Source organism: Atractosteus spatula, chromosome 25 (genome assembly GCF_055471065.1).
Source record: "Atractosteus spatula isolate fAtrSpa1 chromosome 25, fAtrSpa1.hap1, whole genome shotgun sequence".
NCBI lineage: Eukaryota > Metazoa > Chordata > Actinopteri > Semionotiformes > Lepisosteidae > Atractosteus > Atractosteus spatula.
Window position 1 is genome coordinate 7044783 of NC_142730.1, and position 21022 is coordinate 7065804.

Below are 21022 nucleotides of genomic sequence, written 5' to 3' on the forward strand. Positions count from 1 at the left end.
GTGTCCTTTAGGTAAGAGATTGGTGCCATTCCTTGCAGACGATCTTGGCGAAGCCGTGAAATGGTTGTTAAAGAAGATCTAAAAGCGACAGATCAAACTGCAGGACGAGCAGAACTACAGGGGCTTTACTGTTGTACCTCCTGGTCTCTCTTAGACTGGGGGGATAGAGGATGGGGTCCATAAGTACAGGTACATACATGCTGCATCTGTATCCTGAGATCCAGTAAGAGTTAACCCTTGAGGCTGTCTTAAGTGACACATTAGCCAGGTCTGCTGTTGCTTTCTGTGACATTTTGTGAGGTCAGCACTGACGCAGAACCTCCTGCTGGGCTGTTCCCACTGCTCTGGATGGGCTGGATCACTCCCATGAAGCTCCACATCCTCCAATATTTTCCTGGGGCAGGAGCATGAGACAGAAAGCTGACTGCTGAAGAGACTTCCCTAATAAAAGCTGCTGCGCTTGCAATCCTAGCTGTGGTTTCCAGAAAGCAAACCGCGCGGCGCTGTCCTGCTCTGTAGAGGCTGGGCTTTAGGACCTTGGAGTGGCCCTAGCAAAGCCCCAGTCTTCCTTCCTTTCTTTCTTATTCCATTGTTGTTGTTGTTGCTGTTGCTGCTTCACGAAGAAGAAAGAGACGGGGGGGCAGGTGTGTTCAGCCAATGAGAGCAGCCCGAGCCCCGGGGCTGCGCAGGTAGAGAGCCGAGAGAGACGGGCTCAGTGTCACAGATTCAGACTCGTGCAGGGAGCCGGGTGGACGAGCCGGCACTGCTGGGAGGAGACAAGAGGACCGGCGCGCAGAAGCAGAAGAGGAAGGGAAATAAAAGAGCGTTTGGGCTTTGGGCCGGTTTTTTTTTGGGGGGAAGAAACGACTCACTAATGCCTTGATTTATCATCACCATCGTTATTTTTCTTTTACCAAGACGAGCTCAGACCCGCTGGTCTTGCCTACAGGGCGAAGGGATGGGGACATACACAGATGTGAAAGACCAGTTTGCGCCTCACGGGTAAGTCCTTAAAATAAAATTGCCTCTCCGCATGTCACGGCCTGCCTCCCTGTCCTGGGGGAGCAAGGGGAAGGTTTCTGGGCGCCCCGCAGGGGGCCAGGTTAGAAGGGGGGTCCTTACCACTGGGTGGCTTGCCAAGAGGACGGGGATGTGGGATCACACTCCTCCAGGTAGAGACCGAGGTTCCCCAAGGCAGGAGCACCCAGTCGTTAACTCCCGGGTTTAAAGCGCCAGGCCGCTCCGAAGCCGACGCAGGAGAAGAGCAGGAAACGTTGCCTGACACAGACGGGAGACACCTGACTGGAGCGACCTGATTCACTGTCACCTCCACGGGAGCGTGTCGTTTATTCCATCGTGGGGGGTGGCAGCACTTGATTAAGGGGTTACGTTTTCCAAACTGGGATCCAGGATGATCCAGGATTCCCTCAGAGAAGCCCAGAATTGTTTTTTCAGCAGTGTGTGTGTGTGTCATCTCCAGGATCCTATTTCTTAATCTTTGGCAGTTAAAGTTGCTCAAGCAAATAAACCGTGCTGACATCTTACATTTAATTTGCCTTCCACTTTTCTGTGGAAATCTTTAAGTTACCTTACCTATCTAGTAAAATCCTATCTAGGGCATATGCTCTCAGTAGATCTTACTGCACTGTACTGTGCTTTTACCCTGATCTCACTGGGCTTTACTGCACTGTACTGTGCTTTTACCCTGATCTCACTGGGCCTTACTGCACTGTACTGTGCTTTTACCCAGATCTCACTGGGCTTTACTGCTCTGTACTCTGCTCTTACCCTGATCTCACTGGGCTTTACTGCAGTGTACTGTGCCTCTACCCTGATCTCACTGGGCTTTACTGTACTGTACTGTACTCTTACCCTGATCTCACTGGGCTTTACTGCAGTGTACTGTGCCTGTACCCTGATCTCACTGGGCTTTACTGCACTGTACTGTGCTCTTACCCTGATCTCACTGGGCTTTACTGCACTGTACTGAATTGTATTTAACGGCAGTGGGCTTTAAAGCATTTAACTTGGCTTTTACCATCATCATGATGGCATAACTTGGAAGTAAGGAGGCAACTGCACCATCTCTTTAAGGGTGTCCCCAGCCTACTCCAATCCAAACCTCTCCACTCCTCTCAATCCAGCATGTGCCAGGAAGTGTCTCTCTGCACTGCGTGGCGTCAGATTCAGTAGAAACAGTGCCTCTTGTCCTCAGTCCTCTTTCTGCCTGGATTTCCAAGGAGCCCTGGTAAAGCATAAGGCTTGTAGCTGGTCCCTCCTGCAGAAATCCTCTTTCCAAAAGCAAACCCTCTTCCAGTAAGAGGGAATCCACAAAGCTTTAGTGACTGTACGCGGTGTTTCAGGTGCTCAAAGATGGGCACCCAGGCCTTCCTCTGTACCGCGATGATAAGCCTCTGAGAGGCCAGTCGTGCCTCTCCCGACGGCAGACCCAGATACTGCTGCCTGTGTCACACCCAGCACAGGCATGTTCCTGGCAGCTCCAACTTGAAGCTGCACCTTTGTCTGCGGTGTCGTTTCTGCGGTGCACTAGTCACGCCACCCAGAGAAGAAGGGTTCACACCGTGCCGGTCGGGCTTCTCCATTACCTGCAGTGCATGAGCTTGCTATATCAAAACCAGTGCCTGAACTTCACAGTACAGAGATCCTGTGACGGTGCCTGTGACGGTATGGTTACCAGGACACTTCTCATACAGAAGCCTGGTTGTCTTCAACCAGGCCAGTAAAGGTCACCTTTCCCATACCTATCTCCACAGCTGCTCCCAGTGGGCCTGCTGTTGATACCCGGACTTGCAGGACATTATAATGGGTCACAGACACTGTAAATGAAGGGTGCGCGAGGTAGGGTTGGACCTTAGTGTGAAAGTTTGGTATGGGTATTGGTATTTTTTCTTCTAGTTGGGCTAGGCCTCTCCTGTTCTAGTACTGTTTTGTAAAGCACTCTGTGTTGTGAAAGGCACTACATGGAATAGAAGTATAATGCATTAAGGTCAATGAATCTTGAAAATGAAAATTATTTATAGCCCTTAGATTCCTTTTGAACAGGAAGGGAAGTTAAAAATGAGCATCTACCCTGTGCCAGACGCCAGGCTTCAGAATTCCTGTCCTTTAGGCCTTATTGTTCAAAGATTTTCTCCAGCAGGCTGTACGGCATGAGGAATAATCAGAGCATCTGTCACAGTGGCAGGATTACCTTTTTCTGCGCATCTTTAATTGATGTCCAACTCATTGTTGGTCAAGGAAAACTACCGTTTTGAATCAAGTCGAATCCGAATTCTGTCGCCACACTTTACACACAAATTAGATCTATAGCTGACCATGGAGTGTGGCTGTTTAAAAACCAATTCAATATTCTTTTAGCTTCACTAATCAAGAGCTCTGCTGGAACAAACGCTAATGGGCACAGGGACACTCCAGGGCCAGGACAGGGAACCCCATGTTAATGTACATGACTTGGGGGGGGGACCCCAAAGGACTTGAGGAGCAGAGACTCCGTGGGGTCAAAGTCATCACTAGCTCCTGCAGCTGTTTCATCATGAACAACCCGGTCTGGCCTGTCCTGCTTCCTTCCTCGCTAGGACTTTGCAGGAATGTGATGTGTCTGTCGGAAGAATGTGCCAACTCACCTTGCTGGCGTGGCAGACAGGTCTGATCAGAAACACAGGTGTTTATCTCTGCTTCGTCTTCCTCATCTATGACCCCTGGGGCTGTGAAGAGGGAGAGAGCGTACGATGAGCATCCTTATTTCCTTAATATTTTCCTTATAATTTTCTGGGTTTTCTTTTTTACGGGCATGGAAAGCCCTACAACACCATAGTGGTTCATTCAGACTGGACTGTGGTGCAACAGAACAAAACAAAACCAGCAGAACTTTACTGGCGGGCTGAGAGCCAATATGTACAGTATCAACCATGGCATCAGCCCCAGCGAACAGACGCCACTATGACATCTAAAATCTCCAAGTGACAGCTGACATTCTTGCTGAAAGGTAGACTGCCTTCACCCGAGCCCTACCTCTCCCAGCCTTTACTTGTGCAAACGTGTCACACGTGACCCTAGTGACCTCATTGACTCCATCAGGGTCAACCAAGCGATGACCTTGATCACAGCGAGAAACTGTACAAGAAACAGGTCAAGTGGGTTCTGGCTTAGGGTTAGGGAACAGACGTCTGGGTTGCAATATCGCAGCCAGTTTAATTCCCCTTAGCTTGGAGTCCTCATCCTCAAGCTGGTACTTGTACCAGCTTTGGCAAAAAAAAATGCTCTTCAAGCGTTCAGATGCAGCTCCCAGTGGCATCACTGCAAGCTCGCATTGGCCACAGGGGTGGCACTGTTGAGCCACAAACCAAGGATACTCCTGCCCGACTATTAGTGCATGCAACTCTGGCAGCTTCAGCACAGTGAATGCAAGTAGCATCTTACAGGGCTCCTCATGCACATAAGGGGCTCCCTAACAGTCTGAGGCCTTGGATAACGCACACACAGGATGAGGTAGCCTGACAGCTTTCAGATCCCGACTATGGGTGGGTGGAGTGGGGGGGGGTAAACCTTTGCTCACTCCCATACACACCCGTTACTCTTTGCGTAAAGTACTGCCTCCCACACTGCCGCCCTGACCTCCCCTGCATCTCCTCGGACCCTTGCTCTCCCCCCCTCCTTCCAGCCTCTCCGAATTTCCGTATCCTCTCGCCTTCTCCGGCCGTGACTGCTGCCTCGGCGTGCCGGGAAGACAGTCTTGTCTCGACAGGACCATGGGTGTACAGAGCGCATTCCAGTCAGAAGCCGCCACCTTGCGTGACTCATGCTGTGGCCTGACCAGCAGACAGCGAGCGAACTGCAGCCGGCCCTCCCTGCGCCTGCCGAGACTGGTCTGAGCTTTCCAGCGCTGGGGAAAAAGTCCTGCTGAAACTGTAAGGGATGACAGTAACTTTCACTGGGCAAGAGCTTACCCTTCTTTTGAAAATGCGGAACACAAGGGCGGCCCGCAGAGCCACAGTTCAGCGGGTTTCACACGTCATCCCTTCCATCACCTGTTTATAAAGACTTGGCGCACATGTTGGCGCACACTGATCAGATGATTGGTTTAGCAGATGAATTGATTCGGGGGTCAGTCACTCTACATCAAGGGGGCCCCCACTCCAGGCCAGGAGGACTACTGCACCTGCAGGCCTCCACTCCAGCGCAACTCTTCATCATCCTGTTGAGCTAATGACGGCCTTAACTGGAGCACCTTAATAGCTCAGGTGCAGCTGTGAGACCTCATGGTCTGGGGTAGAGCCCCTGTTTCACATAACCACACTCACAATGGATGGTTTGTAGCAGCCGAGTTTAGGCCCGGATGTCAAAGACTCCTCCTTGCCCTCCGACATCATCAGTAAGATCTCCCAGAACAGTCTGACGCTCATCTGCAGCGAGTCGTCCTTCTTTTTTGTTTTTTTAAAGGCCCGTGCACTCGTTCAGCTACGATTGATTCTCTGCTCTGGGGCATCTGGTTTCTTTAAAGAGGAAGTTCAGCTACAGACGAGCAGACGCGTAGAGGGAACTTTCAGAACTGGTCTGGGTTTTCTTTTTTCTCCGCTTGTAAAAATAAACTCTTAGATAGGAGTCAAAAAAAAAAATAGAGAAGAAGAGGGCAATCACAGGTTTCCCTGGACTGTTTTCTTTTGTATCTCTGCTGGAGGAGGTGAAAGGACCCCTAAGAGAGGCTTTACAAGCCAAGCACACCACACACAAATACACACACACGTGCTGATCAGCTGTTTGCGAACCGAATGACATACATCAATTCAGTCCTGGACCGAGAGGAATGTGTTCGGTTTAAAATGGGATGGGCAATCCTGTTCTGGCACAGCCGGCATGTCTGCATCACATCATTCCGGCTCAGCTCCTAACGAGCTCATTCAGCTCGTTATCACCCGAGTGGAACCCATGGAACGAGTTCTCCCAGCTCTTCGGGTGCTGCTGCTGTGAAGAGACACACTGACAGGCTCCTGCGGGACCAGGAGTCCCCCCCCCCCACCTGCGCTCAAAGAACTGACTCACTTTAGCTTTTGATCAGCGAAGGGGCTCCTGCTTAGACCCTTAGGAGGTGTTGTCAGCCCTGCACAGTGTGGCCTCCCTGCTGTTCCCCTCTTGATTCACCTTTCTCTCCTCCCCCTGGGGTGGGGCTGCTGTGTCTCCCCCAGGTGGGGGTGAAGTGGGTCCCCTGCTATGCGGAAACAGCTCAAGCACCCTTTGGGATGAAAGATACTTCACGCAGGCCGGGGGACGATGATATGGGCACGCTGCATCGACAGGTACATGAACGCCTGTGGTGGCTGGAGGCAGTGCGGTCAGCACTGGTCAGCGCTCTGAAGCTGAAACTACAAGGCAGTGGATTCGAATCCCAGCTGGGGATCTGCCACTTGACTTGAACCGGGCACTTCATTGAGATGGCTACAGTATAACGCCCCCACTTTATAGATAGATGAAAGAAAAGCTTCAGCATGAAAGAAAGAAAGAGCTCTACGTTAGCTGAAGCTTTCTTTTTGCCCGAGTTTTTAACCGACTGGAACGCGGCTCCAGTTCATGGCTTGCCCCCAGGCGCTGGCCTTCTGAGAACAGTATTGTGTCTCGGGAGGGGAGTTGTACAGCATAGGAGCGCAGAAAAAACAAACGAACCTGATTTTCAGGTCTTTGGGCGATTACAGGGGGCGGGCTACACCGCACACATGTAAAAAGACGAGGTTTGTTTTGATGTGGGAAAGATCGGCCGGTTTGCCAGCATTAAAAAAAAGACTGTTTCAGCAGCATTTATCTACAGCCAGGGAGTCACTGAGGTTGGAATCTGACTCCACCAGAGATAAAACTGTCTTACATATGATGGTAAAGCCCTGTGAGATCAGGGTAAAAGCACAGTACAGTGCAGTAGAGCCCAGTGAGATCAGGGTAAAAGCACAGTACAGTCGAGTAAAGCCCAGTGAGATCAGGGTAAAAGCACAGTACAGTAGAGTAAAGCCTAGTGAGATCAGGGTAAAAGCACAGTCCAGTGCAGTAAAGCCCAGTAAGATCTGAGTAAAAGCACAGTACAGTGCTATAAGGCCCAGTGAGATCAGGGTAAAACCACAGTACAGTGCAGTGCAGCAAAGCCCAGTGAGATCAGGGTAAAAGTACAGAACAGTGCTCTCACTATACTGTAATGCCCAGTGAGATCAGGGTAAAAGCACAGTACAGTGCAGTGCAGTAAAGCCCAGTGAAATCAGGGTAAAAGCACAATACAGTGCTGTAAGGCCCAGTGTGAGCAGGGTAAAAGCATGGTACAAAGCAGGCCCAGAACTGTGCACTCTGGGTCTAGAGATTCACTGGTTAGTCACTCCTGTCCTGGAGAGCCACAGGTGTTTAATAACTTCATCTAAGAGAGAGCACTCAAACCCACCACAGGTGGCACCCCAGGTCTGGAACTGAACCCAGGGCCCTCGCACTGCGAGGCAGCCCTGCTGTCACGTCCCGTTGTTCGGACTACACGCATTAATAGTTACCCATTAACCCTGCTCAACTGGGGGCCCTCCAGCACCCCAGTAAAACAGAAACCCCGAGTCATGAGCCCACAAACCGCTGGAGCCACAACCCTGACATTTCACCCGTTTCCTCGTTCTGTAGCAGTGAGGCCTTACACGTCCAAAAAAAAAACCCGACACTCCAGAGGGTCTTAATATAGCTTCAGGCCTATAGGTGAGAACTGATCATCTTTTAAATGCCCCAGGACGAATTATTAATTTTTTATATTATCATGCATTCGCTCCCCAGTACTGACGGGTGAAATCTGCTCACGGCGGTCTGTGTGGAATAACACAGGGGCTTGTTTTTAACGGGTACCTTCCTTCAGGGTGACTCACCTGCCCTGAAGAGTTCCTTCGCTGTGGGCGCCGCGGTTCTGTTTTTTGTCACTCCTGGTGAAACACGCTTTGCCGGGTCACGCACGGTCAGGGTAAGCGGCTTATTTTTATATGGAACTGCATTCGCACACTTTTATCCTCCGGTCTTTTGGTTTGTCGAGAGGGGCCCTGCTAATGTACAGATGAATACTATCTATCCTTTCCCGGCCCGCCTGTCCGGGTCAGCATCGCCCGCTCTTCAAAATTAAAAAAAAAAAACTCATGTCAAAATGAAAAAGACCTCATGACCGACGCCGCTTCAGTCTCTTATCGGTCTTCAACGGTTATCAAATGAAAGCACCTGGACAGACTTTTCGCTACCTTGCGGCGTTAGTCCAGGATACTGAAACGTTTTATAAAAGGAAACAGTTAAAAAGGTTTCCAATTATGATTTACCCTGCGGTGGGGCGGGGGTGGGGGGGGACGCAGAGATTGGGTTTTATCAATAACACAAAAGACGTTTTGCTTTTGGACCGCATTCAAACGACCGCCGAATTGCGCAGAGGTCGCTACAACATTATCTGGAAACTTATGTAAACACGGGCGAGTCGGCGCAGCGCGGTTGCCACGGCAGCGGGTAGGTGTGGGTGTGTGCGTGTGCGCGAGACTGTGTGTCCGGGCGGGGTTTACGACCCCACCTCGCGCCTCAGGTGTACCGACGGTGTCACCCGGGTCCGCGAGCGCCTCATTGGCTGCGCCTCGCGTCTCCTCGGCGAGGTTTTGGCTCGGTCCTGCGAATTCCGATAAACTTCCACCCCCGATGGAGGCGATGGGATTTTAACAATCCGGAATCCCGACAGAGACGGCGTTGCGTTCGGGTTAGACTAGGGAGGAGCGCACAGGTAATGTCTCTAAATCGCCATTGGGGGCTATCGTGTGTGTGGTGTCCGTGCGTGATTTGGACACGCTGCGGCACAGGGATGTATCTCCGTGTCCCATTCTGATACTGACGCATGGTGCTTACCCACAGAACTGTATGCGGAGCGAAATTATTTTTTTACGTGGAGATCTTGCCTAGGACGTGTCGTGCCTCTCTGAGTGAACAGTGGTTTGAGGAACCGACTTGCGCTCAATAATTTGTCTGGTTCGGGAAAACGATGCTCAGAACGCAGAAAAACACGGCAAAAAATCAGTCAGGTCGCGTAAACCCTTGTGTTAGAGAACGTGCACACTGCTTTTACAGTGCATTCCGATCGAAAAAATTAACAGCCTGCTTCTAATAATAATAGCTGGCTCTGTCCTGACGTGTCTGTGTGTCTTGTGTGTCTTGTGTGTCTTGTGCAACTGCGATTTAGTTTCGGCCCATTAGTTTTCAGCGCGCTGGCTATGGGTGCGAATTTGGACAATTCGGATTACTTGACATTCGCTAGACATCTTAATCGCCCCGAGGCCCAGTTTGGGCGTGTAAAACTGCAAGGTCATCTTTCTTCACCTACTTGAAAACCCTTAAGAGTGGCACCCAGACTCCTCGTTGTGACTCCCAGTGCACAGCAGTCTGATCCACTCCAGGTTTTACAGTGCTGTCAGACTCCCAGTGGACAGCAGTCTGATCCACTCCAGGTTTTGCAGTGCTGTCAGTCAGACTCCCAGTGCAGAGCAGTCTGATCCACTCCATATTTTACAGTGCTGTCAGACTCCCAGTGGACAGCAGTCTGATCCACTCCACGTTTTACAGTGCTGTCAGTCAGACTCCCAGTGCACAGCAGCCTGATCCACTCCAGGTTTTACAGTGTTCACAGTGTCGTTGATCAGACACGCTTTGTACAGCAGTCTTAGTCAAAGAGGAATTTTTTTTTAGCTGCTGTCCTTTCAGTGTACAAGTGTACAATTTAAAGGAATCAACTTGTCCATATGGGCCTTTCATGAGCTCTGTGGTTAATTCAGGTCCTGACCTACAGCAGGGCTCCCAGGGCCTGAAGTCACAGCCCCAGGTGCAGAGACCTGGAGCTCCACTAGAGGGCTCTGTGGCCCCAGCCTCTTGCAACTGGAATGTTAATATACCTGGTGCAAAGGATCCTGGGTCTAGCCGTACGGAACATGTTTTTTTGTGGGGTAGTAGAGGAGAATGTCCAGAAGAGGAGTTTCCTTCCCCCCTGCGTACGCACACGCACACATGCTCTCTCCTCTCTGCTGTGTTGGTGGATCCTCCTAACTGATCTGTACACCAGCAGCTCCATCACCCTGCTCACAGCTGGCAGCCCACTGGAGCCCAGCAGCTGTGAGCCTGGCCAGCACCTGGAGGGGAGACTCCTGGGAAAGCTGAGGCTGCTGCTGGAGGAGGTGTTAGTGGGGCCAGCAGGGGGCGCTCACCCTGCAGTCTGTGTGGGAGACTATACTGTAAAAAAGGCGCCGTCCTTCTGATGAGATGTAAAACCGAGGTCCTGACTCTCTGTGGGTATTAAAAATCCCAGGGCGTTTCTCTAAAAGAGTAGGAGCGTTACCCCTGATGTTCTGGCCAAATTTTCCCCCTGGACTTTACCCATCATGGCCTCCTAATAATCCCCGTCTCTGAACTGGCTCCATCACTCTGCTCTCCTCCCCACTGAGAGCTGGTGTGTGGGGAGAGGACTGGCGCATCATCCAGGGGGGGCTGCACACTGGTGGTGGTGGAGGGGATCCCCATGACCTGTAAAGAAAGAGCTATATAAGTTGTGAAATTATTATTATTATGAGCAGCCCGCTGGGGTGGACTGAGGTCACTGTGTCGGACGTGTTCCCAGCCAGCAGTGAGCGCGGGGGTTAGTGAACGGAGACCGCCTCTCTTCCAGGAGCCAGGATCCGGGGAAGGACTTCCACATCATCCAGGACATGGAGCTGAGGGAGGAGTGGCAGGACGAGGAGTTCCCCAGGTCAGCTCCGATCGATTGATTTTCCGTCCGCTCTGGCGTCTAGGAGGTTCCGTGTTCGTGAAGCGACTCGGATGATACGCTCTATTAAAAACTGGTATGAAATAGAGCAGTGCAGTGGCTAGCACTGCTGCTTCACAGCACTGGGGCCCAGACATGGGATGCTGTCTGTGTGGAGTTTGCATGTTCTCCCATGTTTCCTCCAAGTGCTCCAGCTTCCTCCCAAAGTCCAAAGACAAGCTGGTGGGTTAATGAGAAAACGGGCCCTGCCACGAGCATGGCTGTGCTGTCCGGAGAGTAGCCTACCGTGCACCCGTTGCTTGCTGGGATAGGCTCTGGCTCCCCTGTGCCCCTGTACTGGGTAGAGGAGTGTAGGGAGTGGATGGAGGGTATGTAACACCCGAAACTCAACAGCCCAGGTCTGTGCCTGAAGGACTCCTGCAGCTGTACTGTCTCGTTAACTGGAGCGTGTTTATACTGCAATTCCGACAGGCCTCTTCCAGAAGACACGCAGAGCCCAGGAGACGAGCCCGACAGCCCCACAGGAGAGGAGGGCAAACCAGGTAGGCAGCTCTCTCAGGTTCATTGACCCGTTCTGTGCCTAAATGGACCCAAACGAACACCCGCCAGGGCCTAGAGTGGGGTAAAGGCGCTGAAGGAAACCTGCCCTTAGCGTCTAGCCCGTGAGCTTGTGCTCATATAGTTCACAGGGTGTGGGAAGGGCGAGTTTTGTGTGATCTGAATGGATCTCCATGGGGTTTATGCTTCACTCTCGGACGGAGGGGGCGGACGTGAGACGCGCGGCTCGCGGGGCCGGTGTGGATCGAAACACTGGTTGAGGTGGCAGCGCGTCCGTTCCGTGAGGAGGAGCGGGGCGCTTCAGCCTCGAGGCTCGGCGGGTCCGCGCGCCGGTGACCCTGTGCCGCTGTCGCCCGTGTCGCAGCGCCGCCCAGCAGCCTGGCTCTCTCGGGGACCCGGCACGGCAAGAAGCGCCTGGTGGCGCCGGCCCTCAGCCTGACGCTGGACCGCGCCAACTCCACCGTGTCGGACGAGTTCGCCACGGCCACCCTCTCGCCCTCGCCCGACGAGGACTTCGACATCAACCTGGAGGACCTGGAGACGCCCTCCGACAGCGAGTCCTGGACCTTCCCAGAGAGCACCCATGACTTGGAGTGGGAGGGTGAGAAGCGGGCATTGCATGCCCTTTAACCTTTAACCTTTAATCTTTAACATATCTAACCCTTAACCTTTAACCATGCCCCAACTTGAGGCCTCATCCTCACGGACAGGCTGTTGGGGAGTTGAGGCGAATTAAACATGGTCTGTCTTGCACATCAAGTGCCCATAAATATTATATATATATATGACAATAATACAGTACAACAACAGGCATCAGCTGTCTCTCATTCAGAACCCCTCCAGTAACACAGGATTAAAAAAACAAACCATTAGCTTGTAAGGAACCCAAACAACAATTCAGAAGAAGATTATAGGGTCTACCAAATGTCAGTTACGTCCTGTAGATACTCGGCAGTAGCCGTCCTGCTTTAACATTCGCTGTCCGTGTTGCAGACGACCTGCCGCGGGCGGGCCGCAGGGAGGGGGCGGCGGCAGCGGCGGCGGCGGCCAGCACGCCGGTGATGGAGCAGGCGGAGGAGGGGCAGCTGGACCTGGACGAGGTGGACAGCCGCGGCAGGAAGTGGCGGGTGTTCCGCACCGCCGGGCAGGAGCACCGCGTGGACATGAGCGTGCTGGAGCCCTACCTGCGGGTGCTGTCCCACGGAGGTGAGTGCTGTCCAGTGACGGGAGACCAGCACAGTACCGCGCGGGTCTCTGTCCTGCCCAGGGACGCGTGGCGGGGCACACTCGAGGGTGGAGGGGACTTGAGTAAAACCCAGTTCTGTGAGGTTTCCTGGAAAGCTCCGCTCCGATTGGCTGCTCCGCTCATGTGGCCGGTGCTTCCTGTGTTCCAGGTTACTACAGCGAAGGGCAGAACGACATCATCGTGTTTTCCTCCTGTTACCTCCCGGAGAACAGCGTCGACAGCTACGAATACGTCATGGAGAACCTCTACAGGTGAGCCCCGCTGCCCGCCTGCCCGCCTGTCTGTCCGCTGTCCTGTCTGTCCCTCTGTTCACTGATCCGTCCTTTTGACTGCTGATGTGTCCCTCTATTCACTGACCTGTCCCTCTGTTCGCTGATCCGTCCCCTTGACTGCTGATGTGTCCCTCTGTTCGCTGACCTGTCCCTCTGTCTGCTGACATGTCTCTCTGTCCACTAATCTGTCCCTCTGTCTGCTGACCTGTCCCTCTGTCCACTAATCTGTCCCTCTGTCTGCTGACATGTCTCTCTGTCCACTAATCTGTCCCTTTGTCTGCTGACATGCCCCTCTGTCCACTGATCTATCCTGCTCTGCGCTGCGATCTTGTTGATTCATTTCTGTGTCCTCTTCACTCTCTCTCTTCCAGTCTCCTGGGGAGCCCCAGGCCAGCAGGTCCCTGATGGGGGTTTGTCAAACTGAATGACTTTCAGCACTGTTGGAACCCCTGATAACTATAAACTATAAAACCTTCTGGCTGGGGGCTCTCAGGGACCAGGGTGGGGAAGCCCTGATTTGTGGTGACCTGTAAGCCCCCTCTGGATAGGGGCTGTCCGGGACCGGGGCTGGGGTCCCTGCTGGTGCTGACCGGCCCCCGCTCTCCGCAGGTACATCATCGGGACGCTGGACCTGATGGTGTCGGAGAACTACATCATCGTCTACCTGAACGGCATGTCTCCGCGCAGCAAGATGCCCAGCCTGCGCTGGCTGCGCCAGTGCTACCAGACCATCGACCGGCGGTGAGTCGGGGGGGGAGGAGGCGCGGCCCCCCTTCAGCCGCGGGGCTCTGGTGGGGGGGGGGGGGGGGAAGGGACTCGCGGTTGTCCCTGGAGTTCATCGGAGCGCGAGATGGGCGCTCCCCGCTGCCCGCGCACGACCGCTCCTGTTTGCGCTCCGCAGACGACCCGGCGGCCCCCTGACGCACGCGCACGCTTGCCGGCGAGACTGCCAGCTCAGCCCGTCTCCATGGGACGATGGGCCTGGGGGAAGCTGGAGGTGGAGGGCATCACGGGAGATTGCTCCACTCTTCGCTGGCGTGCGTGTGTGCGGCGGAGGTGTGATCAGGACGTGGACTCTGGGACTCGCCCCGACTCCTCAGCAGTCTGCCTCGGCTTCCTTCTCCTTGTCTCCTTGCGACCCAGGTGGGTCCCAGGTGCCCCTGCCCCTGCCCCAGCAGGGCAGAGGTGTGCTGGCCTGTGCCACCAGAGGGGGCTGATGGGAATCGCTGGGCAGCACTGCCTGTTGGTTTTGACCGATGACTCGGCTGCGTGCTGCCGACTCATCACCCGCTGACACTGCGCGAATCCGCCCTCAGTGACTCATGAGACAGCAATACGAAGGCTGCAGAATGATGAGCTTGTTTTTACATTCACCACTCTTTGAAATCACAGGATTTGGTCTTGTGCTCCTACTGCTGTGTCCAACAAGACCTAGGAGAGAAGCTTTTTCCACTCCTTCCAAGCTCAGGCAGAGCTGTGAGCTTTGAGCTGTGCCTTTTTAGCTTTTAGCTGTGTACTTTTATCAGTTCTGTCGTAGGAGATGCATGCTTTTGACAAGCAGCATCTTGAAATCGGGGCGGAGGAGGAAAAGAGAACATTTTTTTTTTGTAAAAAACAACAACAAACTCTCAGTATTCTGTTCCAAAAAAACAGCTGTTCTCAGAGAACAGCATCACCTGACAGCTTCTGCCGTGACCCGCTCTGTGATTCATGTCTCCTCCTGCCCCCAGGTTAAAGAAGAACCTGAAGGGGCTGCTGGTGGTTCACCCCTCCTGGTACATCAGAGCCCTGATCACCGTCTTCAAGCCCTTCATCAGGTGAGGCAGGACCTGCAGGCCCTCTTCCTCTCTCTGTCGACGAGCCTTGGCTATGTCAGTGCCCCATCAGTACCCGGCTGTACCGGTTCCATCTGTGCCCCATCAGTACCCGGCTGTATCTGTGCCCCATCAGTACCTGGCTGTGCCCGGTTGTATCTGTGCCCCATCAGTACCCAGCTGTGCCCGGGTGTATCTGTGTCCCATCAGTACCCAGCTGTGCCCGGCTGTATCTGTGCCCCATCGGTACCCAGATGTGCCCGGCTGTATCTGTGTCCCATCAGTACCCAGCTGTGCCCGGCTGTATCTGTGCCCCATCGGTACCCAGATGTGCCCGGCTGTATCTGTGTCCCATCAGTACCCAGCTGTGCCCGGGTGTATCTGTGCCCCATCGGTACCCAGATGTGCCCGGCTGTATCTGTGCCCCATCGGTACCCAGATGTGCCCGGCTGTATCTGTGCCCCGTCGGTACCCAGCTGAATCTGTGCCCCGTCAGTACCCAGCTGTATCTGTGACCATCTTCTTTCTGTATAAATTGTGGAGATTCTCCTGTAGTTGTGAGCTATGCTGTGTACAACCACGAATTCCAGCTTGTCAGCCAGATTTCCCCCTAACTCAGTCGTTCATATGTATATCTAATACATCATATATATTATATTGTTCATATATTAAGTGCTGTATAAAAAATAACTGTGAGCTTATGGGGAAGAGTATGCATTAGAGCCATAAGAGGCGCAAGGACCTGCAGGATGTGCAGTTCCTGAGCCACATGCTCATATTTCTACCTCGGGGGAGCAGTTGCCCCAGGGCGGGGCAGGTAGCCAGGGGAGTGCAGGCTCCTTTCAGCAGTGCAGGGCTCTGCGTCAGTTGTTTACAGCCCAAGGCCGCAACCACAAGGCGGTGACGTTGCACAAGAGCCCGTCCTGTTTCACAAGCACGCCTCTTTCTTGCAGCGCGAAGTTCACCCGCAAGCTGCGGTTCATGAGCAGCCTGCGCGAGCTGGCGGAGTACATCCCCATGGACCACGTGGAGATCCCGGACTGCATCCGACAGTGAGGCCCCCTCCCGTCTCCCCTCTGCCCCCCTGCCTCCCGGGGAACACGAGAGAGCATTTAAAAATCGAGCGCGTTTTACGCAAAGGGTGGTGGGAGTAGGGAACAAGCAGCCTGGCCATGTTGTTGCAGCTGCAAGTCTCACAGTAGATAGTAGAAACTTACTGGATATGAGGTTCTTGGAACATGTAGTTACTAACTATCAATTGGGCTGGACAGGGCCAAATGGCTCTTCTCGTTTGGGAGCATTTTTAACGTTTCTCTGCTTGTGCAGCTCTGTCTCTCTCTCTTTCTTCCTGTTTTCTCTTTCCTCCTTCATGCCCCTCTCTCTCCGGTTGCTCACCCCCCACCCCTTCCTATTCTCCTCTCATGTTCGCTATCCCCTCTCTCCGCATGAACACGCCCAGCCAACCTTTACACACCTCTGCTGCGCCTCACACTGGCCCAGTGCAGACAAAGACTGAACCGCCAGGACTGTCGGCCTCACAGAACGCAAGTGCGGCTGAATTGATCATTCACGTCCTGCAACCAGAAATGCAGAGAGAGAAGTGAGAATGAAAGAGATCTGGGCAGGTGGCTCTGCGCAGGAATACACTCTATACCCCCTGTACACAGTAAAGCCCCCTGACGTCCTGCTCCGCTGACAGGCTGGCCCTGTTCTTGTTTTGCAGGCTGGATGAAGAGCTGCACAGGCCTAGGGGCAGCTGGGACTGACGCCAGCGGCGCAGCTGGAAGACACACGGACACTTCTGTGGAGCTGTATATAAGACTAGGGGTTTGGGTACTGCTGGGTGTATCGTCTCGGGGGGCTCCTGGTACCCCGCTCGGGGCCGAGCTCCTGCTGCCAGGCCGGTTCCGGGGACCTTGCGAAGGGCCTGCAGGCTGCTGGGTCGGGGTCCAACCGGAACAGCGCCGCCTCGGGTGCCACCTCTCCCCGGCCGGGAGAGAGCCGGCCCTTCCTGTGCATCAGCAGGCTGTGGGGCGGGGGTCACCGGGTCTCCTCTGGCCACAGGGGGTTCGCACTCGGAGTCTCTTACGCTGTTCCAGTCGAGACCCGGCTGAGCTCGTCTCACACTCCCCCTGCGCTCAGCAGCGTTCGTGATTTGAGGGGACCGACAGCCGCTTCCATGTCGGGGTGCTCAAGGGCCATCTGTGGGCTACGCTGTTCCCGGGGGGCTCGGGGGGAGGCCCAGGCTCTGGCTGGTGAAGGCTGGACGGTCCGGTCGTGAATGGGGCAGGCCCCGGCTGGGTGTTGGAATCGGAACACGGGTGCGAGCGTGGGCACGCGGGCGTGGAGACGCCTCAGGGAGAGAGGGCCCGGCCCTCGGAGACGGGATGAGATCCCCAGCACGTTCCTCTCCGCTTCCCCGCCGTGCCCTGTGCCACCCCGGCTCCAGGCTGGAGGGGAGGAGGTGCTCCGAGAGCACGGCGTGGGCGCGGGGGGGCGGCCGGCCGGATATTCTCCAGGGCGTGGCCGGGGCAGCGGCAGGGGCTCCACTCCCTGAGCCAGTTCGTGTCCCGATCAGGCCGGACGAGGGTGACCCCAGACGCCTGGACCCCCGGAGAGCTCCTCTCCTGTGAGGCGTGTGCTGTAGGGCAGGCCAGCTTGGTTTTCCCCGACACTGTGATCGCTGATGCCCGGACCCGGAGCCCTGGACCCCACAGCCTGACCCCCCCGGTCACACTCGGCCCCATCGGGTTTCCCGCAGGACAGTCCACTACTGGATCCCTTTCCTCGCTCGATGATGTCTGAATCCCTGCTCACGTTGGCCAGTTTAATCCCCAGAGTTCAACAGGATCAGTGGACCTCCTACAGAAACAGGAGGTCAGCCCTCCAGCTCCTTCTTGTACCTGAGTCTGCTGCTGCCTCCTGCGGCCCTCGCTCTGCTCGGCAGGGGACAGGGGGCTTAAGAGCAGTTACAGAGGGGGGGTCGGACCTGTACTTTTAACCTTGGTAGAAAAGTGCCTTCCTGAGATCTTTTTATTTTTAGATTTTTTTCTTTCTTTTTGTAATAAACACATTTAAAGTCAGTTTTATTTTGTGTGTCAAATTATTTTTTCCTACCTTTTTAAGAAAAATAAGTAATCCTTTACCCCAGGTAACTCTTAACAGTAATGGATTATTTTTTTTAAAGTGTATTGTTCCCAACTGTAAAAGTAACACAAAAGTTTCATTTTTTGTAGGGGTTAAAAATAGATTTTCATATTTTAACAGAGAGTGTAATGCAGTGGCAATACATCCACTGCGGAAGGATGTTGTGGGCTTATTTTTGTAAAGTAGGATTCAGTCAGTGGCTGAGCTCTTACCTACAACCAGACCGACTACATCTAGATCAGGGCGTTTCTGCAGGAAACGAAGGAAACAGCGCGGTTGTGCAAAACCCAGCCTGCAGCTCGTCAGCGCGGCAGCCTGGGGCGACAGATTGGACACCAGCTGAGAGGCGTGCGTTCGGAGTGGGAGGGAAGGGGGGGGGTCTACACTAGCTGTGCTCCTCCATGCAGGAGGTGCACTCGTGACGCCAAACAGGGGTCCTCTCTACCCTCTGCCAGGGGGCCAAGGGTATTCTCCGAGTTACTGTTACTTTCACACGCTGCAAAAGAAAAACCGTGCAGGAAGATGCAGCGACTAGGGTCTGTAATCCAGAAGCACTTCTCTGCGCCAAGGGGGGTGGGTGCCTGGCACAAGCAGCCCTGTCCTGTTGATGAAGCAGAATTCACAGGGAACCTCCAGGATGAGAGCCTCGGATCTATTAAAGCTACCCCGCTCGTAACCGCCAGAGTGGTTATTCTGTTCTGAAGTTAGCTGGCCTTTCCAAACAGCTGTGCTGCTGAGAAGTTTTTGCAAAGCATCACTATTTTTTCTAGGACTCTTCAAAAGTGATCCGGCCTGCTCCCGAAACTCTCTACTGCTGCTAAAACAAACCACCGGCACCCCCTGTCGAAATCCAGTCTTGTCCCAGATTTTGTTTCATTTGAACCCGGCAAAGGACTGGTGTCCCGTCCAGGGCGTACCCTGCGCTGTGGCCCGTTGCTTGCTGGGATAGACTCCGGCTCCCCTGCGGCCCTGAATGGGAAAGAAGAGGTTCGCCTGGAAGATGCTGCGACTGCACTGCAGCAGTTTGAGTTTGTGATCTCGAGCGTAATTGCTTTTACATGATGCAAGAGGGGCCTTTGATCTCTCCGTGCAGACTCCTCGTACTCGGAGAACACAGCGCAGGCCTGCTCAGGACTTCCGCGCGGCGGACTCCACTGACGTTCAGGAATCTCACAACGGTCTGGAGTGTTGCTTCTGAAGCGACAGGAAGCGCTGGTATCTTAAAGGAAATGCCAACTCCAGCCACGACTCACTGCTTTTTACAAGATGTTTTTCGCGATGATGTACTATAGGTTATGCCTGAGCCTTTTCTGTCCCTTAATAAAACAATACTGATTGCCATTCCCAGCAGAAAAAAATAACAACAAAGATAGTACAGTATGATCGTCGATAACTAAGATTGACGCAGACTGGTGCATTCTAATGGTTTCAAGATCAACTTTAGGCACTTTTAAGAAGTAACTTCATGAGAATATTTAGTACAGTGTATGACCTGCTGCGATATCTTTTCATTGTTCTTCAGTGAGCTACTGGTTTTGAAATCAGAATCACTTCTCACAAGATTAAATATTCCTTCGTAGCCTTGTGAGTGGTGTGTCACAGGTAAACTGAAGCACAGCGCTGCTAAAGGCAATCGAATCCCTGAAACTGCTCCACCAGGGATGGGTGCACGCCCTGCAGCGGTGGCATTTTGGGACAGAAGGAAGAGATCCTAGTGCGCACGGGCCCCATGGGCCCAGGCGAATCGCAGATCTCCTTAAATACCGTCAACCTGCATTTCAGAATGTTTTGCGCGAATAGGCTCCGACCCGTGTAGGTGGGGTGCCTTCTGCAACATTTTGCAGGCCTCACGGCCGACGCGTTCTCTAGGCCCCCCGGTGACTGGTTTTCCACCCCAAAGCCAACAGAAGCGGCCAGACAGCTTCACGAGGACCCCGATTATTCACGAAGAGGAAACGAGCACGCATGCATGTGGGCTGCTGATAATTGTTTGCGAGTCAGATATTTGCCAAATCATCGTGCGCAATGATCCTCCCCCTCAGCCCAGTGGTCAGCAGACCTGCCACGTTCCCACGACAAGCTGGTGGCTAACCCCCTCTCCTGCCAGCACAGAGCATCTCTTCACGATCATCAGCCTCCCCCCCTCCTCAAGGCAGCGCGCGGCTGGTCAGGAACAAACTGCCTCCCTTTCCCGGCCCCAGCAGGGCCCGCATCGGGCACAGAGGAAGGAGGCTGCATTGCCCAGCGCTGGCTGGGCTGTGACACAAGCCGGACCGGCAGGGTCAGAACCCGTTCGCCGGACAAGCCCCGAGACAGAGGCCCGGTCCGTCTCTTCATTCCAGCAGTGCCTTAGTAACCTGAAGCAACAACATGCCTGGGACCTGTCCCTGTGCTTTTCTTTACCCTAAAAGAGGAAGTCTGATGAACCCTGGTAGTCAGGACAAAGGCCACCTCCCCCGCCTCAGTGTATTCTATGATTAATTATGATTAATGCATCCGATTATCGGAGCAATCGGGAGCTCACAAACTCGAGCAGAATCGGTGTGGGGTTGCCCATGAGTCCGGCTGAACCCTTAACTGAATCAAGACTTCTTACTGTAACCAGACGCTTCTCATCAAACCCCTCATCCAACTGAAGCTGGTAATTGCTGGTAGTTCCCAACATTCTTAATTTACACTTTCACAACCAGGAGCTCAGCTGGGAACAGATGTCACCCACCCACAGGAACTGGTAAGGGGAACTCCTACCTCAGAACGTCTTTACTTGCCCGCAACTCGAGTTTAATAAACAATTCCTTAACGTGTAGTTCTCACAGACACACCCCAGTTCGTCAGCACTCACTAATCCCAGCAAGTAACACTCAACTGAGCAAACTGATTTAAGGCAGCAGGCCAATCTGAGGCAACCCCTATAAAGCTGCAGTATCCATTCCAAGATCTGCAGAGCCCCAGTCCGGCGAGACCGACCAGTGATCGTTAAAATCGCCCCTCGGATCCGAGTTGTTCTGATCCAACGTCGTGGTGGTCTCTTCAGCAGGTGATGTTCATCTGACCCACACACTTACTCGCTCAACAAACATCTTCCACAGCAGGGGATTTTGTGTGACTCACAAGACCCCCTGGACTGAGGGAGCTCTTCTGGAGTAGGAGTGGATGAGAGGAGGACATCCCATCAACAGCCAGAGCA

The 21022-nt window shown here is 53.7% G+C and overlaps 1 protein-coding gene across 6 annotated transcripts; it reads left to right on the plus strand.

Annotated features, from left to right (window-relative positions):
* The first annotated feature begins 715 nt into the window (after positions 1 to 715).
* On the plus strand, positions 716 to 17771 carry bnipl (BCL2 interacting protein like). 6 transcript variants are annotated; one of them, XM_088905300.1, is made up of 10 exons: positions 716 to 1002; positions 10700 to 10780; positions 11270 to 11340; positions 11721 to 11957; positions 12350 to 12562; positions 12751 to 12853; positions 13484 to 13615; positions 14605 to 14691; positions 15642 to 15740; positions 16412 to 17771. In XM_088905300.1, exons 1-10 carry the CDS (start codon positions 959 to 961, stop codon positions 16452 to 16454), a joined length of 1110 nt encoding a protein of 369 aa, XP_088761426.1. In that variant the 5' UTR covers positions 716 to 958; the 3' UTR covers positions 16455 to 17771. The 6 variants fall into 6 exon arrangements, with proteins under 6 accessions (XP_088761426.1, XP_088761422.1, XP_088761427.1 ...); XM_088905301.1 differs by lacking the exon at positions 716 to 1002 and adding an exon at positions 6203 to 6314; XM_088905302.1 differs by lacking the exon at positions 716 to 1002 and adding an exon at positions 8569 to 8773.
* The last annotated feature ends 3251 nt before the right edge of the window (positions 17772 to 21022 follow it).

Excerpts from the sequence above, each read along its gene's own strand:
- bnipl (XM_088905296.1), top strand. The coding sequence starts at position 959 with ATGGGGACATACACAGATGTGAAAGACCAGTTTGCGCCTCACGG. Across the intron at positions 1,003-10,699 it reads GACCAGTTTGCGCCTCACGG|GAGCCAGGATCCGGGGAAGG; the intron begins GTAAGTCCTTAA and ends CCTCTCTTCCAG. Across the intron at positions 10,781-11,269 it reads CAGGACGAGGAGTTCCCCAG|GCCTCTTCCAGAAGACACGC; the intron begins GTCAGCTCCGAT and ends CAATTCCGACAG.